This window comes from Capricornis sumatraensis, chromosome 10 (assembly GCF_032405125.1).
Source record: "Capricornis sumatraensis isolate serow.1 chromosome 10, serow.2, whole genome shotgun sequence".
In the NCBI taxonomy this organism is placed as follows: domain Eukaryota; kingdom Metazoa; phylum Chordata; class Mammalia; order Artiodactyla; family Bovidae; genus Capricornis; species Capricornis sumatraensis.
Window position 1 is genome coordinate 27,095,041 of NC_091078.1, and position 15,638 is coordinate 27,110,678.

General features: G+C 43.4%; 1 protein-coding gene across 2 annotated transcripts in view; it reads right to left on the minus strand.

Moving 5' to 3' along the window:
* Positions 1-8,450: 8,450 nt before the first annotated feature.
* Positions 8,451-15,638, minus strand: part of ARID5B (AT-rich interaction domain 5B) — a 188,196-nt gene continuing 181,008 nt past the window's right edge. For both annotated transcript variants that reach the window (XM_068982653.1, XM_068982654.1), the window contains exons 9-10: positions 14,379-14,577; positions 8,451-11,155 (exon numbers count right to left, since the gene is read on the minus strand). In XM_068982653.1, coding sequence (XP_068838754.1) covers positions 8,993-11,155; positions 14,379-14,577 — 2,362 coding nt within the window. In that variant the 3' untranslated portion in view covers positions 8,451-8,992. The remainder of the gene's footprint in view (positions 11,156-14,378; positions 14,578-15,638) is intronic.

The window sequence follows — 15,638 nt, forward strand, 5'->3', positions numbered from 1 at the left end:
TGGAGTCTCTGTTTCCCCTAGTCCTCTGGAAGAAGTCATATAATCAAATCCTGCTGGCCCTCAAAGCCAGATTCCTGGGGATTCCCAGCCCCTTTGTTGGATCCCCAGGCTGGGAAGCCTGACATGGGGTTCAGAACCTTCACAACAGTGTAAGAACTTCTTTGGTATTATTGTTCTCCCAGCCTGTGGGTCACCCACCTGGCAGGCGTGGGATTTGATTTTATCATGATTGTCCCCCTCCTACCATCTTGCTGTGGCTTCTTCTTTGTCTCTGGACTTGGATTATCTTTTTATGGTGGGTTCCAGCATCCTGCTGTCATTTGTTGTTCAATAGCTAGTTGCAACTTTGGTGCTCTCGCAGGAGGAGGTGAGTGTGCATACTTCTACTCCACTATCTTGAACTGGAGGATTCAGTTTCTTTCCTTTCTTCTTTTACTCTTTTAGTTATTTAATTTTGGCTCCATTGAGTCGTATTTGCAACATTCAGGATTTTTTGTTGAGGCCTGTGGGCTCTTGGTAGCGATGCATGGACTTCTGTCTAGTTGTGGTACCCAGGTTTCAGAGTATGCCGTCCCAGGAGCTGTAACTGCTGGCTCAGTAGTTGTGGTGCATAGGCTTAGATGCCCTGTGGCATGTGGGATGTTGGTTCTCCAACCAGGAATCAAACTGGCATCTTCTGTATTGGAAGGGAGATTCTTAACCATTGGACTACCAAGGAAATCCCTGTACCTTCATTCTTTTTCTGATATGTTGGATCATCTTTACTATCATGACTCTAAATTCTTTTTCAGGTAGGTTCCAATTCATTTAGTTGCTGTTGTGGGCTTTTCTCTTATTCCTTCATCTGGAATATATTTTACCACTGTGTAACTTTCTGTGTGTGTCATCTCCTTTCTGCAGACTCAGTTCAGTTCAGTTTCTCAGTCGTGTCCGATTCTTTGCGACCCCATGAGTTGCAGCACTCCAGGCCTCCCTGTCCGTCATCAACTCCCAGAGTTCACTCACACTCACATCTCCATCCAGCCATCTCATCCTTTGTTGTCCCCTTCTCGTCCTGCCCCCAATCCCTCCCAGCATCAGAGTCTTTTCCAATGAGTCAACTCTTTGCATGAGGTGGCCAAAGTACTGGAGTTTCAGCTTCAGCATCATTCCTTCCGAAGAACACTCAGGACTGATCTCCTTTAGAATGGACTGGTTGGATCTCCTTGCAGACTAGAGGACTGTAATAACTCCTCTTGCTTCTGGTGTATGCCCTTGGCTGGATCATGTTGATCCTGCAGACTTCCTGGAAAGTGGCACTGGTACCTGCCCACTGGTGAGTGGAGCTAAGTCTTGTCCCTGTGGTGAGTAGGGTGTGTTTATAGGTGGCTGTGAGCTCAGTGTGGCTTTCAGTTCAGTTCAGTCTCTGGTCATATACCACCATTTGTAACCCCATGGACTGCAGCACGCCAGGCCTCACTGTCCACCACCAACTCCTGGAGTGTGCTCAAACTCCTGTCCCTTGAGTTGATGATGCCTTCCAACCATCTCATCCTCTGTTGTCCCATTTTTCTCCCATCTTCAATCTTTCCCAGCATCAGGGTCTTTTCCAATGAGTCGATTCTTCACGTCAGGTGGCCAAAGTATTGGAGTTTCAGCTTCAGCATCAGTCCTTCCAATGAATATTCAGGACGGATTTCCTTTAGGAAAACAGTTAGAACTGGACATGGAACAACAGACTGGTTCCAAATAGGAAAAGGAGTACGTCAAGGCTGTATATTGTCACCCTGCTTATTTAACTTCTATGCAGAGTACATCATGAGAAACACTGGACTGGAAGAAACACAAGCTGGAATCAAGATTGCTGGGAGAAATATCAATCACCTCAGATATGCAGATGACACCACCCTTATGGCAGAAAGTGAAGAGGAGCTAAAAAGCTTCTTGATGAAAGTGAAAGTAGAGAGCGAAAAAGTTGGCCTAAAGCTCAACATTCAGAAAACAAAGATCATGGCATCTGGTCCCATCACTTCATGGGAAATAGATGGGGAAACAGTGGAAACAGTGTCAGACTTTATTTTGGGGGGCTCCAAAATCACTGCAGATGGTGATTGCAGCCATGAAATTAAAAGACGCTTACCTCTTGGAAGAAAAGTTATGACCAAGCTAGACAGTATATTCACAAGCAGAGACATTACTTTGCCGACTAAGGTCCGTCTAGTCAAGGCTATGGTTTTTCCTGTGGTCATGTATGGATGTGAGAGTTGGACTGTGAAGAAGGCTGAGCACTGAAGAATTGATGCTTTTGAACTGTGGTGTTGGAGAAGACTCTTGAGAGTCCCTTGGACTGCAAGGAGATCCAACCAGCCCATTCTGAAGGAGATCAGCCTTGGGATTTCTTTGGAAGGAATGATGCTAAAGCTGAAACTCCAGTACTTTGGCCACCTCATGCGAAGAGTTGACTCATTGAAAAGAACCGATGCTGGGAGGGATTGGGGGCAGGAGGAGAAGGGGACGACAGAGGATGAGATGGCTGGATGGCATCACTGACTCGATGGACGTGAGTCTGAGTGAACTCCGGGAGTTGGTGATGGAGAGGGAGGCCTGGTGTGCTGTGATTCATGGGGTTGCAGAGTCGGACATGACTGAGCGACTGAACTGATGGCTGTAACGGAGAAGGCAATGGCACCTCACTCCAGTACTCTTGCCTGGAAGATCCCATGGATGGAGGAGCCTGGTAGGCTGCGGTCCATGGGGTCGCTAAGAGTTGGACACGACTGAGCAACTTCACTTTCTTTCACTTAATACGTGCTCACTGGCCAATTGTACCTTCTAGGGCTGTGCTGTTACAGTACCTACTAGCCACGTTTAAATTTAAGTGAATATAAAGTAGAATTATACAATCAGTCCCTCCGTTACACTGGGCACATTTCAAGAGTTGGCTAGTAGCTATAGTATTGGAAAGCTCTGAATTATAGAATATTTCTGCCATCCTAAGAAGTACCATAGGACAGCTATGTTCTAGAGAAAGTTTCAACAATAATAAAGTAGTAGTTATTCTTGTGTGGATGCCTCAGGGAGCAGATTCCCTTGTCCTTACATGGTTGTGAATGCCTATGGTTATGGCTATGATGATTAAAATTGTTTGTTTGTTTAAGCAGGTTAAACAAATGCTTTGGAATGCTGTATCAGGAATTAGCTGGAGATTCCAAAATTCAGGATTTCTCTATTTGTGGACCCAAGTTAGTGTCATTTACTCTCTAGGTCAACCTTGAAAGCTATACTTTTTTCTTTTTTTTTTGCATTATTTCTGGCCAGAGGTCACCTCCTGCCACTGATGTACGTGTTGATGTAAATAATGACCTATTTCCTGGTCACTATCAGCCCTAAAACATTTGTCAACTTTGGCCACTTTCCTAGAAAAAATCACTGGGCAGTTTTATTACTTTTTCACCGAGTGACATCTTTAGCAAAAGCACCCTCCTTCCCAACAGTATTAGCCAGGCCTGGTGAAAATAGATAACTTATCATGATGTTTCCTGTTGTATATGATTCAAGTATCTGAGCTTTAATTGCTGAATGTATCATAGATGGAAGAACATTCTTTTGATATACTCCTAACAATTCATATAGTATGGTGAAATATAGATGAATCGGAATGAGGGTGAGGAGACCATGGGGCTGAGGCTTCTTTTTTATGTTTGGCATGTTTGGGTTAACAAAGGGATAAGGGCCCTGACATGTTGCTGTAAGTCCTGCTGGTTTAAGAGAGGTGGGCAGGGTCCTCCAGGGAGTCAACCATGATAAAAGAAAGGGTCCTAGGTCTTTTATCAAAATGTATTCTTGGCTTTTCTCCTAGACTTGTGATATCATGCTTGTTAGCAGTTTAGTCTATCCTATCTGTTCAAAGTCCACCTGACCAGATGGCACAGGTTGTAAACTAAGACCGTCACCAAAGTCTGTCCACCCTGTCCCCTGGGACCCATTAAGAAGGAAGCATACAGCATGCTACTCTTTCAGTGTGGCACTTCAACTAATAATAAGCTGAGCAAAACCAGGGGAAAGCGTGGCAGCAGAGGACTAAGGGGGTGAGAGAAGTCTTTGTCCATCATCACTAGACATCAGAAAATGCCATTTTCCTGATTTTTCGACCCCAAATATCTACCAGTTGTTCCATTTAATCCATCATCAAGGCTGTCCTTCCCTCCTTCCAAGTACCTCTGAAATGTGTCCGACCTTCCCCCATTCTACCACCATCTTGGATTAGATTGCTCTGCGTTCACACAGTACCAGAGTGGCATCGAAAACGACAAATCTGAATGTATCACCTCTCCACGTAAAGTTACTGTTCAGTATAAGGACCAAATGCTCAACCTGGTCTTTTAGGACCTATCTGGCTGACCCTGGCTATACTTTGTAACCTCACCTCAACTTCATTCCTTATTATTATGCTTCTGTCACACAGGCTTTTTTTATTCCTATAAGTTTAACTTGTTCCTGCCTCTGGGCCTTTGTACATGTGGTACCTTGTGCTCAGAGAACTCATCTCCTAATTCCGTCTCATCTCAACTCATACTTGTATCAGCTTAGTAATCACACTCCTCTCCCTTGGAACTAGGTCAGCTTGAGGTTTTATATTTATGTGGGTGACTATTTGATTAACTCTCCCATTAGTCTTATAAGCTCCAGAGGTGGTATATTTTATCTTCTACTCAAAATTGTCATCCTAGCTCCTAACAACTATGCCTGGCAGGTTGAGATGTGAATCAATCTTTGTTGACCAAGTAAGTAGTTACTTTTACTTGCCAGGAGAGGAGCGTGGTATATAGAAGAAGCTGTTGATTTAAAGAGCCCTGAGTTCATATCCCAGCTCTGCCAATTTGTTAGCTAGATGATCTTGGGCAAGTTGATTTACTCGTCTAAGCTTCAGTCTTTGCATCAGTAAAATGGGCAGAACCATATTTACATGACGGTGTGAAGGGTAAAGATATTGTATGCCAATTGGGCACCCAGTAGGTTCTCAACAAACAGACATCATCGTTATCATTCTATTTGGAGACAGCCTGAAGGAAAGTACTCTGGCGGAGGCCACAGGGCGCTCAGGAGGAAGTGACAGATTACACTCAAAAGGAAACAGATAGTAACATTTTTTATTAAATATTACAGTGGATCAAAAAGTACAAAATATCTCTTGCCTGCTATGTGATTGGGAAACTATTGGCACGTAATACAGTATCAAAAGCAGTAATAAGTACAATTTGGAAAACATACAAAATTGAGTGTTTATAGTTGGCTCAGCATTTTTCTGGTAGTGTTTAAACTAATGCAAAGGTTACTCAATAACCTCTCCATTGGGAAACTATATAATATCACTGGGCCATGTTGCTATATACAAATAATCACCTTACAGAGCATAGAGGTTACATAGCTGGAATCACCAAAAGTATACAATATTTACAACACAGGAAAGTTTAAAAAAGTATAAACAGCCAAGAGATTATGCTGCTATTCTTCAGACATATTTCAACCATGGGGAGACAAGCAGAATATCAAATACATCAACAGCCAACACTGGAATTTAAGTGCTCAAGATAATCATTGCAATGGTGTGGGTCTCACCAGGGCAAACTTGTTCCCATTTTTCTTTAAAACTGGGACAAGAATAAAACTAGACCAGATGGGACTTGGCTGACCACCACCAAATGTGACTTTGTGGGACAACAAGTGAAGAGAAATAAAAGTTCTCTTTGAAGGCACACTACATAAAATATTTTTGTGGGATCACCTTGAAATTTCCATCAGACACACCAACACAGTGAAATACAGTACTTGAGAATTCATGCACCAGGTCAGAAAGTTGTAAAGTCAATGTCGAGTTTTAACAAACCCTTCTGTATATGCCCTGATAAACAAGTGAACTTAAGAGCCTCTAGCTAGTAAATAAATAAGTCAGTCCTGTGGCAAATATTACAAGTTCCAATCACTTACTAGGAGAATACTTAATTCTGAAACTTAGTTGGGCTGTTTTTTTTTTTTTTCCCTTTAATGTTGAGTTGCCAAAAGCTAAACCAGAAGTTGCATGGAAACGTTTTTAAAAAATATTATTTAGAATCTCCAAATCTCCAGTAAATCACGGTCTTAGTGCATTTTGAATTGCAACATTTCTTGGAAGCCGCACTTAGTAAATAGATTTATGACTCCACTGCCAATTAGATTCCACAGTTTCCTTTACAGAACTACCAATAACAATGGTTTGATTGCACAAAGAAAGGCTTGTGCAATGCCATTCAATAATAAGGCCCCTTGAACTCAAACAATGCAAACAAAGCCCTATTTAAGACTTTTTAAAATGTAGTTCTCAGCCAATGAAGAATTCAATGGTCTTTTTGAAAGATTTCCAAGATCTCTGTTCAGAGTTTTAAAACAAATAACACACTGCTTCTGCTGGGAATGTCTACCCTCATCTCTGTACTTGTCCTGATGTTTTGCCGAGGGTATGAGCTTCCTCAGACAGCAACAGTGAGTCTCCTCTCGGAAGAGATGAGACAAACAAAAGCTGGACTACGTTAACATTGTTTGAAAATGGTGTGATCAAATTCCAACATGATGAAACCAGACTGAAATCATTGCAGTGGGGAAAACAAATGCCCCCTCTTCCGAACGATAGGTGAGCTCCACCGGGGACACATGCCCCGGTTTTGAGAAACAAACTCACAGACACCATGTAGGATCTAGTCCATGTCAGCTGCAGAAACACTGGCGTTTCCCCTTCCTCCATGTCCTCTGACTCTGTGACCATTCAGTCTAGTGCAACTTTCTTAATATATGTTCTAGCCAGCATTTTGCCAGCTGCAATTGAGATTATTTTCCCCCACTCTATCTTGTGCAATAGCAGGATAATCTGCATTCACACATTTATAATCTAAATTCTACTAGTCTATCTATGGTTCTATTAAATATATATATGTATATATTATTCCACAGGAAGGTAAATAATTAATTGAAGCAAATGGAACTCTTAACACTAGATCTCTACATTCTTTTGTTTCCACCTTTGGATATTAAGTATGTTACATTGAATATTTGGCTTCGTATCATAGAGACATTTCAATACAAATGCATGGCATGCATGGCTTGGTTTAAGAGCCACAGTTTCATTGTTTACCAGTTTTGATTATTTTGCAGTCGAGTTACCTATTTAGAAGTTGAAAATTATCATCAACTTTCATAGAATTAAATATCTCAGAGGTAAAGACTTGGATAACTATGATTCTAATGTCTACCAGTCGCTTTGGGGCAGGGGAGGGTTGGCTGGGGAGTTCATCAAAGCAGTTTTAGCAGGGCTTGTGACCTGGAAGGAAAGTCCACTCTGTGTCAATAAGACTTTTAACACACTTAGAAAAATGCGTCCACCTTGATGTTACATCTTGTCAGCCTGTAGGATAAAGTGGCAAGAATGACAATATACATTCTTTACATCTTTTGACTGTGTGAACAGCTTAACCATTTCTTTCCAACAGTAAAGAAAATCATTCAGTGGACTGTATTGCTAGGTGGTTAAAAACATGGCACAAAACTGTGTGTGCATACACACAAATCTCACACCCCATAAACCCAAGGAGGATGGTTTGCTTGTGAAATGAGTAATCCAGTATGCCAGTTACCCCCAAAGATGTGGCCTGTGAGGTTCTTCTTGGGAATAGCAAGAAACCAACCTGATGAGGCAACGTGACAACCTATTACTGGAAGGACTGTGGCCCAGGGCAGGTATCTGGCACCTGGGCCTCCCGCTGCTCACTTTCTTCTGGATAGTCAAGCTCCATCCTCTTCCCAGCCCCCTTTCCCAGACTGTTTAAAGGGATCTTTGCCAACACCAATGTAAATCATTTTGGCTTCTGTTCTAATTTCTGAAATTCCTAAAATATCTGTGCAGCCCACAAATATGTCCTCTAGACTCTTGTTATTCAGCAGCTTGCTGCCAGTGAGGTTTTTGTTTTTATGATTCCTCTGGTATGTAGGACAGTTTCACAGCCTAGATAAGGTAAGTACAATGCTCGATGTTTTCACATAACCCAATACTTCAAAGCAGAGCATTTGGCAGGGTAAGTAAGCAGTGTATAAGCTCTTTCAACTATGCCATTTATGAGGAACAAAATCCTTAAGTTGCAGATTTGCAAAGGAACGTTCTTTGCACTGTTGTGTGCTCAACGGTTTCTTTTTTTCATTTGTTCCACTAGAATCAGTTGCTTCAATTTGTAAACAATGACATTACCACCCAAAGCTGCTCAAAATAAGATGTGGAAAAATTACAAACACACATCAACAACTGGGACAGTCAGTCTTTAAAACAAAATAAAAGACCTGCAAATAAAAGCGATACTGTTTAATTAAAAAAAGAAAAAAAACAAAAAACAAGAAACCAGGAGAAAAATAGGATTACCTGTATATAAATTAGGTGAGCAAACAGTGATATGGGTAGTTTTAAGAAGCAAATATATACAGTCAGTTTAACAGTGTTTACTTCTCTGGATTGTTTAATAGTGTCAAAATGAAAGATCTATTGAAGTTTCACTATACATTGCATTGATTGAACCTTGGAGAGTTTTATGAAGAGGGGGCATCCCTTGGCATGTTTGCCAGTCTTCCTTGCCCCGTCCTCTGAAATGTCTACCCTTTTTTGCCCAGATTGTTTCCTGACCATCAGAACTCAGATGGAGTCCTCTAAGTTCTTCTGGATACACGTGAATCCCTTCACAAGACCCTCGTGCAAAGTGAACCATCTAGGGTGCGAGGGCCTCTGTGTCGGAAGGGGTCAAGATTGACCAGCCAAGGCCGGAATCATCCCAGAAATACCAGGTATGTTCACTTCCCCTCCAGGCCCCTTAGGCCAGGACTGATCTCACCCCTAGATTAGAAGAAATACTGACTTCTAATTCTCCAAGCCATCACCCCAGGCGCAGGAGTGAAGCGTTGTTAACCACGTCGCCATTTGGGATGCTGGGCAGGGCCGGGCTTACAGTTTCGTACTGGGGTGTACAGATGACAGCTGAGAAGATGGGAAGGCGGCTTGAGGATTTATAGCAGCTAAAGGGTAAATGCTGTTGTGCAAAAGGTCCCCATATGAACTTCCTACGGGTGTGGCTGCAGCCAGGTGTCTGTATAGCTGCTGAGAATTTGTTGGCGATGTAAAAATTCCTCTTTGCATCACAAGCGAATGGAAAGCAAGGGGCTGCATGAGTGGAGAGAGCACAGCCTGGTTTTTCAAGTACTGCAGAGAATGAGTGTACCCAGCCGGGAGCCTGGAGTTGAGGCCCGAGCTACACAGGCTCCCAGAATACAAACCTGGGAAGATGGGGGAAGAGAGGGGCAGCTTGTGGCTTTCCGAGGTGCTCCCAGAGTGCCCACTGTGCGCGGCCTTGCTGCCTTCGCTCTCCTGCTCCGAGGCCTTCTCCTTCCCAGAGACCTCCTTGGCAGGGTCCAGAGGAGACACGGCCCGGGCCTTTTTCCCAGCAATTACAAGGTCTAAATCCTCCAGGCTACGCTTGATGGGCCGTGCTGCGCCAATGTTCTGAGGGCTCATTTTCCGGTGGAGGATGGGGTGGACCATGCTTTCCATCTTCCTGAAATTCTCCAGTCTCACAGGGTGAGGCTTTCCCGACCTGGAAAGCGATTCAGGATATTTTTTAGGGGCCGACATGGTCATAGGCGATACCCGACAGGCCTTGGGGTGAGAGTCTCGACTCTGGCTATTTATGACCTGGAACTGGGAGGTGCCCTTGCTCTCCTGGGGTCCAGGCGCTGAGTGGGCCAGGCCCAGGGCCTTGCCGGTGGGTTTGTGGGGGTTCTTGGGAAGGCTCAGATCCGTTGGCTGATCATCTGTGGGGGCTTCCACTGCAGCCGACTTTTTGTCTTGCAGATGTAGAGACGCCAGATAATTCACGTGGAGCTTCTCTTGGTGTTTGTGGGAAGGAAAAGAACTGTTTTCCGTTTCCCTGTACATGTCCCTGCAGGGGTACTTGGATGTCTGTTCGTTGTGCAGATGGTGTTCGGTGTGCCTGTAGAGGCTGTGGAGGTGAGGAGATGAGTAGAAATCGGCCAGGAAGCTAGGCATGTGGGAGTGGGGAAGTGCCCTTTTCTCTAACAGTTTCTCCTTGCCCTCCTGTATTTCTTGCTTTAGGACATAGGGATCGGCCAGGGGGCTAAGGTGATGCTTGGAGAAGCTGAAGCGGTGGGGCTCCGATCGACTTAGTTTGTCATGCTTAAAAATGTCACTGATGCCTTTCCTCTCCTCTGAGGGCTTGCTTCGGAAACTCTGCACGTGCTGGATCACCGACGGCCGGTTGACTGCCATGTGGTCAGTGCTTTGGCCATGATGGGCCTGGGACAGACTCGAGCACCGGTCATCCCTGGCAATCACTTTCTTCTTGCTGATCAAAGGGGGTGGGGAGCCATAGGGGTAGCTGCTGGAGAGGCTGGCTCCGCTGACCTGGGACAAAAGCTTTTTCTTGGCCAGCGGGGACATGATGCCTGGGTTCCCCCTTGAGTAAAGCAGGGGGGTGTAATTAAGTCCATGGTTCTCATTCATGGGCCCAGTCAAGTCTTTGTCTTTGAACATGTCAAATGACTGGACCACAAGGACCTTCGGGGTCTGCTTGAGTGCATTGTGGATGTCGTCACTGCCCAGCTGGTCCACCTTCACGGTGCAGTTGGCAATGTAATCTGCCATCGCAGGGAGCTTGTCATCCTCCCCCTCACTCTGGTTTGCCAGTGGGGGCTGTGTGGTGGAGAAGCCAGGGAAGGATGCTTCCTGGAGCTCATTTTCGGGGCTCTCTGTAAAACAGCAGGGCTTGGGTTCTTTTGAGTCCACGAGAGCACTGGGAGAGGTAAGGGACTGTTTGCCAGTCCCGGGAATCAGGGCCAGATCCCTTTCAGGGGCCAGAGGGGCACTCGCCAGTGGAGGGGCAGGCCCCTTCTCTTCTGCCTCCTCTGCCACTTTCTCACTGTTGGCACCTTGATCTGTTTCATTGTCTTTTTCTGGGTCTGCTTGGGACACCAAGGGCCTTGCTGCAAAATCCTGGTACCCTTCCAATTTTTTCTTTGTGTCTGCTATTGGGAGAGGCTCAGTGATGCTTTTCTGGTTTACAGTCTCTTGTTCCTTCTCTTGCTCTGATGAAACCTGGTAAGATATTGCAAAAGATGGTCAGAAGGAAGCCAAATGCATTGACACTTTATGCTATGAAAAAAAATATCACACACAGCAGTTTTCTGAAAACAGCCTTGTCAGTCAGCTCATTGAGTTTCTGTAAAGCTTTATTACTCCCCAATCATGGCTCTAAACAAAGAAATCTAAATTACAGAAAGCATTAGGAGAAATATGCGTATTCACTTCAGTCCCTTAAGAGATACCTATCAAAACAGCACAGTGTTACATACTGCCAGTGTACAATCATATCACTCCTTCTTGATTCTAATATACAGTATAATTCTGAGGTTGTCTTCTTGTCAAATCAGTCAATTATCCAAATGGGTTTTAAATTACATGTTGTGCTTTAGGACACTTTGGAGAAAGATTCTTTTTTTAAGCATCTTTCAAAATCCAACCCCATGTCAACAAGCAACAAACTTACTATAATCACTTGTTTTTCTTTAGGAGAGCAAGTATCGTCCTAACGTGTTCAATTTTATGGTGCATAAAATTAGTGATGCTTTTATTTTATACCCAGAGCCAGATGACATGCAGGTAAGACTGAAATACTGAAAAATTAGATGCAAAATCAGCCCGTCTACCTGAGGGACAGAAGGACTCTAAGTCCTTCTAGGCTGCAGCAAGCTACATGTCCATTAAAGCTGAAAATGAAGTTGTCAGAATTCAAGCAGTGAATGCCACCACAAATACAGCTTTTTTTGTGCATTGAAATACATTGTAGTCAATGAGATGGATGCTCTTTATGTGTCCCCGTTGACAGAAGTTGTGGGCACAATTCGACCCATTCATTGCATTATGTAGCTCTGCAAACTTTGACCTTAGAAGGTCATCTTAACTTTCCATCTGGGACCCAGCTGACTGGCAAGTTCTTTCAAAACTTCTGTCATTCTGCCCTGGCATGTCTGGGGGGAGAACAGTCACAAAACAGTTGCATCAAGCTGGTGTTTTTTCCCTCCCTCCATCTTATTCATGAATATTTTTCTTCTTTGTTGTTAAGGAAAGACGTGTCCACCACTCTAGTATTTTGGGGCAAGACTGAGGATGCTGGTGGAGGGGTGCATAGGAACCAAAGTTTTAAGGAATCATACCCATTTCACAGAGATTTCTCCTTAAATCCACTTCAAGATATCCCTGTTTTCTAAGGATGCTTATCAGCTTTTCCTTTTTGCTATTTGTACTAATAGCTACCTTTTCCAGTACAAATATCATTATTTGTTCTACATTAACAATCATCATTGGTCTCTGGAACTTATATTACATGAAAATACAGAAAAATGAAAACGGTAAGGGGAAGAGGCAAATTGGATTTAAATGATATTCTTATGGGGCTGTGGGGGATTCTTAGTACCACTGATATTTATGTGATCTAGGCCTTGAGTTGCATAAAGTTCTAGTTTTTGGTATAGAAGGTCTTTGAAAGCTAGGCAGAAAAAAAGTTAAGGACCCTTTTTCTAGGATGGCGTTTTATGATTTGTCTTGGTATGTTAAATGGTACCTTCCCCCACAAAGCTTGAAATCCAATTACTTGAAGATAGTGGGTTTGACCAGAAGTGCTTTTTATTCCACTGAGTTCACTGCTTCACATTGAAAACATCAAAAATAAAAAAACAATGACAATAAAAACAAAATTCAAACTCCAAAACAGAATGAAAAGAAATACACTCACTCAATAATATGAGTCTGTGTAGGAGGTGAGAGAGGCAATTCTTACCTTTCGGTCAACCTTGGAGAGGGTGTGAGATTCCAAGTAGTTTAGGTAACCTGATCATAATGACCTTGGTCACTTAGATACTCATAGTTCCTGAGGGAACCTGTTGGGGCTTATAGGAAACAGGGAGTCTTAAGGCTTTCAGAGTTTCTGTGGCCCACAGGGCATCAGGCTTGACTCCTGACAATGGTCTTTCTCTAGCTGATGGGCTCAGGGCATGGCTAAGGATTCCTCCCTCAACTCACAAATCTTCATGCCCAGAGTGGAGCCATTCAAAGGTCAACTGGCCTCTGGGTCCTCAGTTTGTCCTCTTGTGCTTTGGCAATGCTGTGCATACGGTATCAAATAGAACTCACTGATCCCAAGCCCTGTAATAAATCAGCAGGCCAACAAGATCAAGGAAGAATGGAATGTAAGCCTTAACTTGGAATTTCCTTGCTTTTGGCCATTTATATTACAAGCTTGCAGATGTTTAGAAACCTCTGCCTCATTTCCTTTCCCCCCTTTTAATAATTAGAGTTTAAAATAATTAAGAAGGAAATTTCTCTTCTTGGTATTAATATCTTCTTATACAGGAGTCAGTTGGGTAAGTTAATTTCTAGTTAGGAGATTGGGGTGTGTGTTGTGTGTTTTAAGCCAATGTTTAATTAGGGAGTCTCTTATGTGTTCATTATAAACCTGATTTTTAGGGGGTGTTTAATATCAGCACTAAAATTCCCTCAGGGTTTGAATCTTAGAACATGCTGTCTCCAAATGTGGCTGCTAAGTTTTGTTGTTTTTTTTTAATGGGCAGCAGAGTTTTTTATTATTCATGTTGAAACAGAGCCTAGATCAGCCCCCATGACTGGCTGGACACTGACAGTAATGGCTTCTACCAAAGGGCTGCTGGGGGCTGTGAGTAGCTGGGACTTATTTTAAAAGGTTCAGAAACTACCTGTTAACAAGAGAGATAATCATGGTTTCAGAGGAACCACTTCAAAATTTCCCTATAAATAATATGTACTTAAGATGTTTCTAAATTGGTCTCAACCCAAGGCTGTTGCACAGAGGTCAGTTACGAGAGGCAAACAAGCCTCTGAAGTTTCCCAAACAGTTCTGCAGAGACACGGCAGATCCCACGGGTGAGTGTTTTAAAGTCACACCCACTCTTCAGACAGACTGGCTGTGAAAGGGCACATTTTTCACATCAGAGTCCCTTGGCTTTCTGAGCTGAAGCTCTGACTCCTTCTGTCTCGAAGTTGGCCTCTGCACTCAGCTTTCTACACCATGTTTTTGCTTCCTTCCAGATCCTATTCTTGGCCTATCCCATTCAACACTCACACTGCCCCGGAAGGTCCACTCCTGGGGGACCTGTGAAGTTCAGAGGTTAGGGTTCACAGCCTGGTGTTGTCTTGGGCAGGGATGAGACTCTGAGTGCAAGGCTCCAGGAGACCCCAAGGCAGGACTCACCTCCCAGAGAGACTTCTGTGGAGGAGCGCAACTCACCTCTGATGTATCCTGGGGCTTTGGGGCATTCTCTTTTTCTTTCTTGCTCTTAGAGATTTCATGTTTGATGCGTTTGGCTCCTGATACTTTTGTCTTATTCTCGTTTTCCTGTGAATTGTTCTCCTGTTTTCGAGGTTTGATTGGAGGCAGGGGCTTATCTTCCTCTCCTTTAATAAACCTTTCATACGGCAGGATTAACCTGAAAGGGCATCAGAAGAGAGGATCAGCCAGGGCTGGCAATGCCAGTAGCAATATCGATGCTGTGGGGGAGTATGTTTTTTCTCAGTACAAGCAATTTATCAAGTGCCTTCATCTTTCCCGGTCAAAACCAGCACCTGGTAAGTTACATACTTCTTTAAAAGACCTCTTTCTCATTTTGCGAATCTGTACACTGAGGATACCAGTGGACACATCCAAATATCACATCATTATCACTGTCCATGGAACCTGGCCAAATTCCAATAGCAACATCACAATAACAGCAACTATAACAATAGCTGCCATTCATTACCATTCTGCCAACAACTCTTTATTGAGCACTGACTATGTGTCAGGCAGTGTTCTAGAAACCAAGATACAGCAGTGAACAAACCAGTAATAGTCAGAGCCCCTGAGGTTTACATTCTGCCAGGTAATGGCCTAGATAAATTATACAGGTTATTTCACGTAATAGCCACAGTGTGCACATGTCCCTATGGAGTATTAGTATTACTGTTGTTGTTATTCCTTTTTCAACAGATGAGGCAACTAAGGCCCAAAAAAGATGAAATAATTTGCCTGAGTTACCCTGTTAGATGTGGGATTTAAACCTAGTTCTGTCTGTCTCCAAAGTTTTTCATTCATGTCAAAATACAGACCAGACACTGAAGATAAAGAGGTTATGCGAGGCAAACACAGCATAGTGGCGAGGCGGCTGTCTTAGCCAGAGCCCTGAGGTGGGAAGGGGACTCAGGACCAGGAGCTCTGTTTTGGGGCACCAAGTTAAAGAGGGCCCCAGAGAGAAAGAAGGCAGACAGAACAGTCAAGCCACAAAAATCAGAGGGCTGAAAAATTCTAGCATTTTAATTATATAACTTTTAAAACAAAGTACATAAAATTGCTCTAAAACGAGAACATCAAACAGCTCTAGTTTTAATCTGTTTTCCCTTTGCGACATAGCGCTTGATCTGAAAGGGAAAAATAGCTGATGTAATTAAAAGGGATGGATTGCATTACAATCTCAGTTTCAACTTCAATGATTAAAGTTTTTATAATGCATTT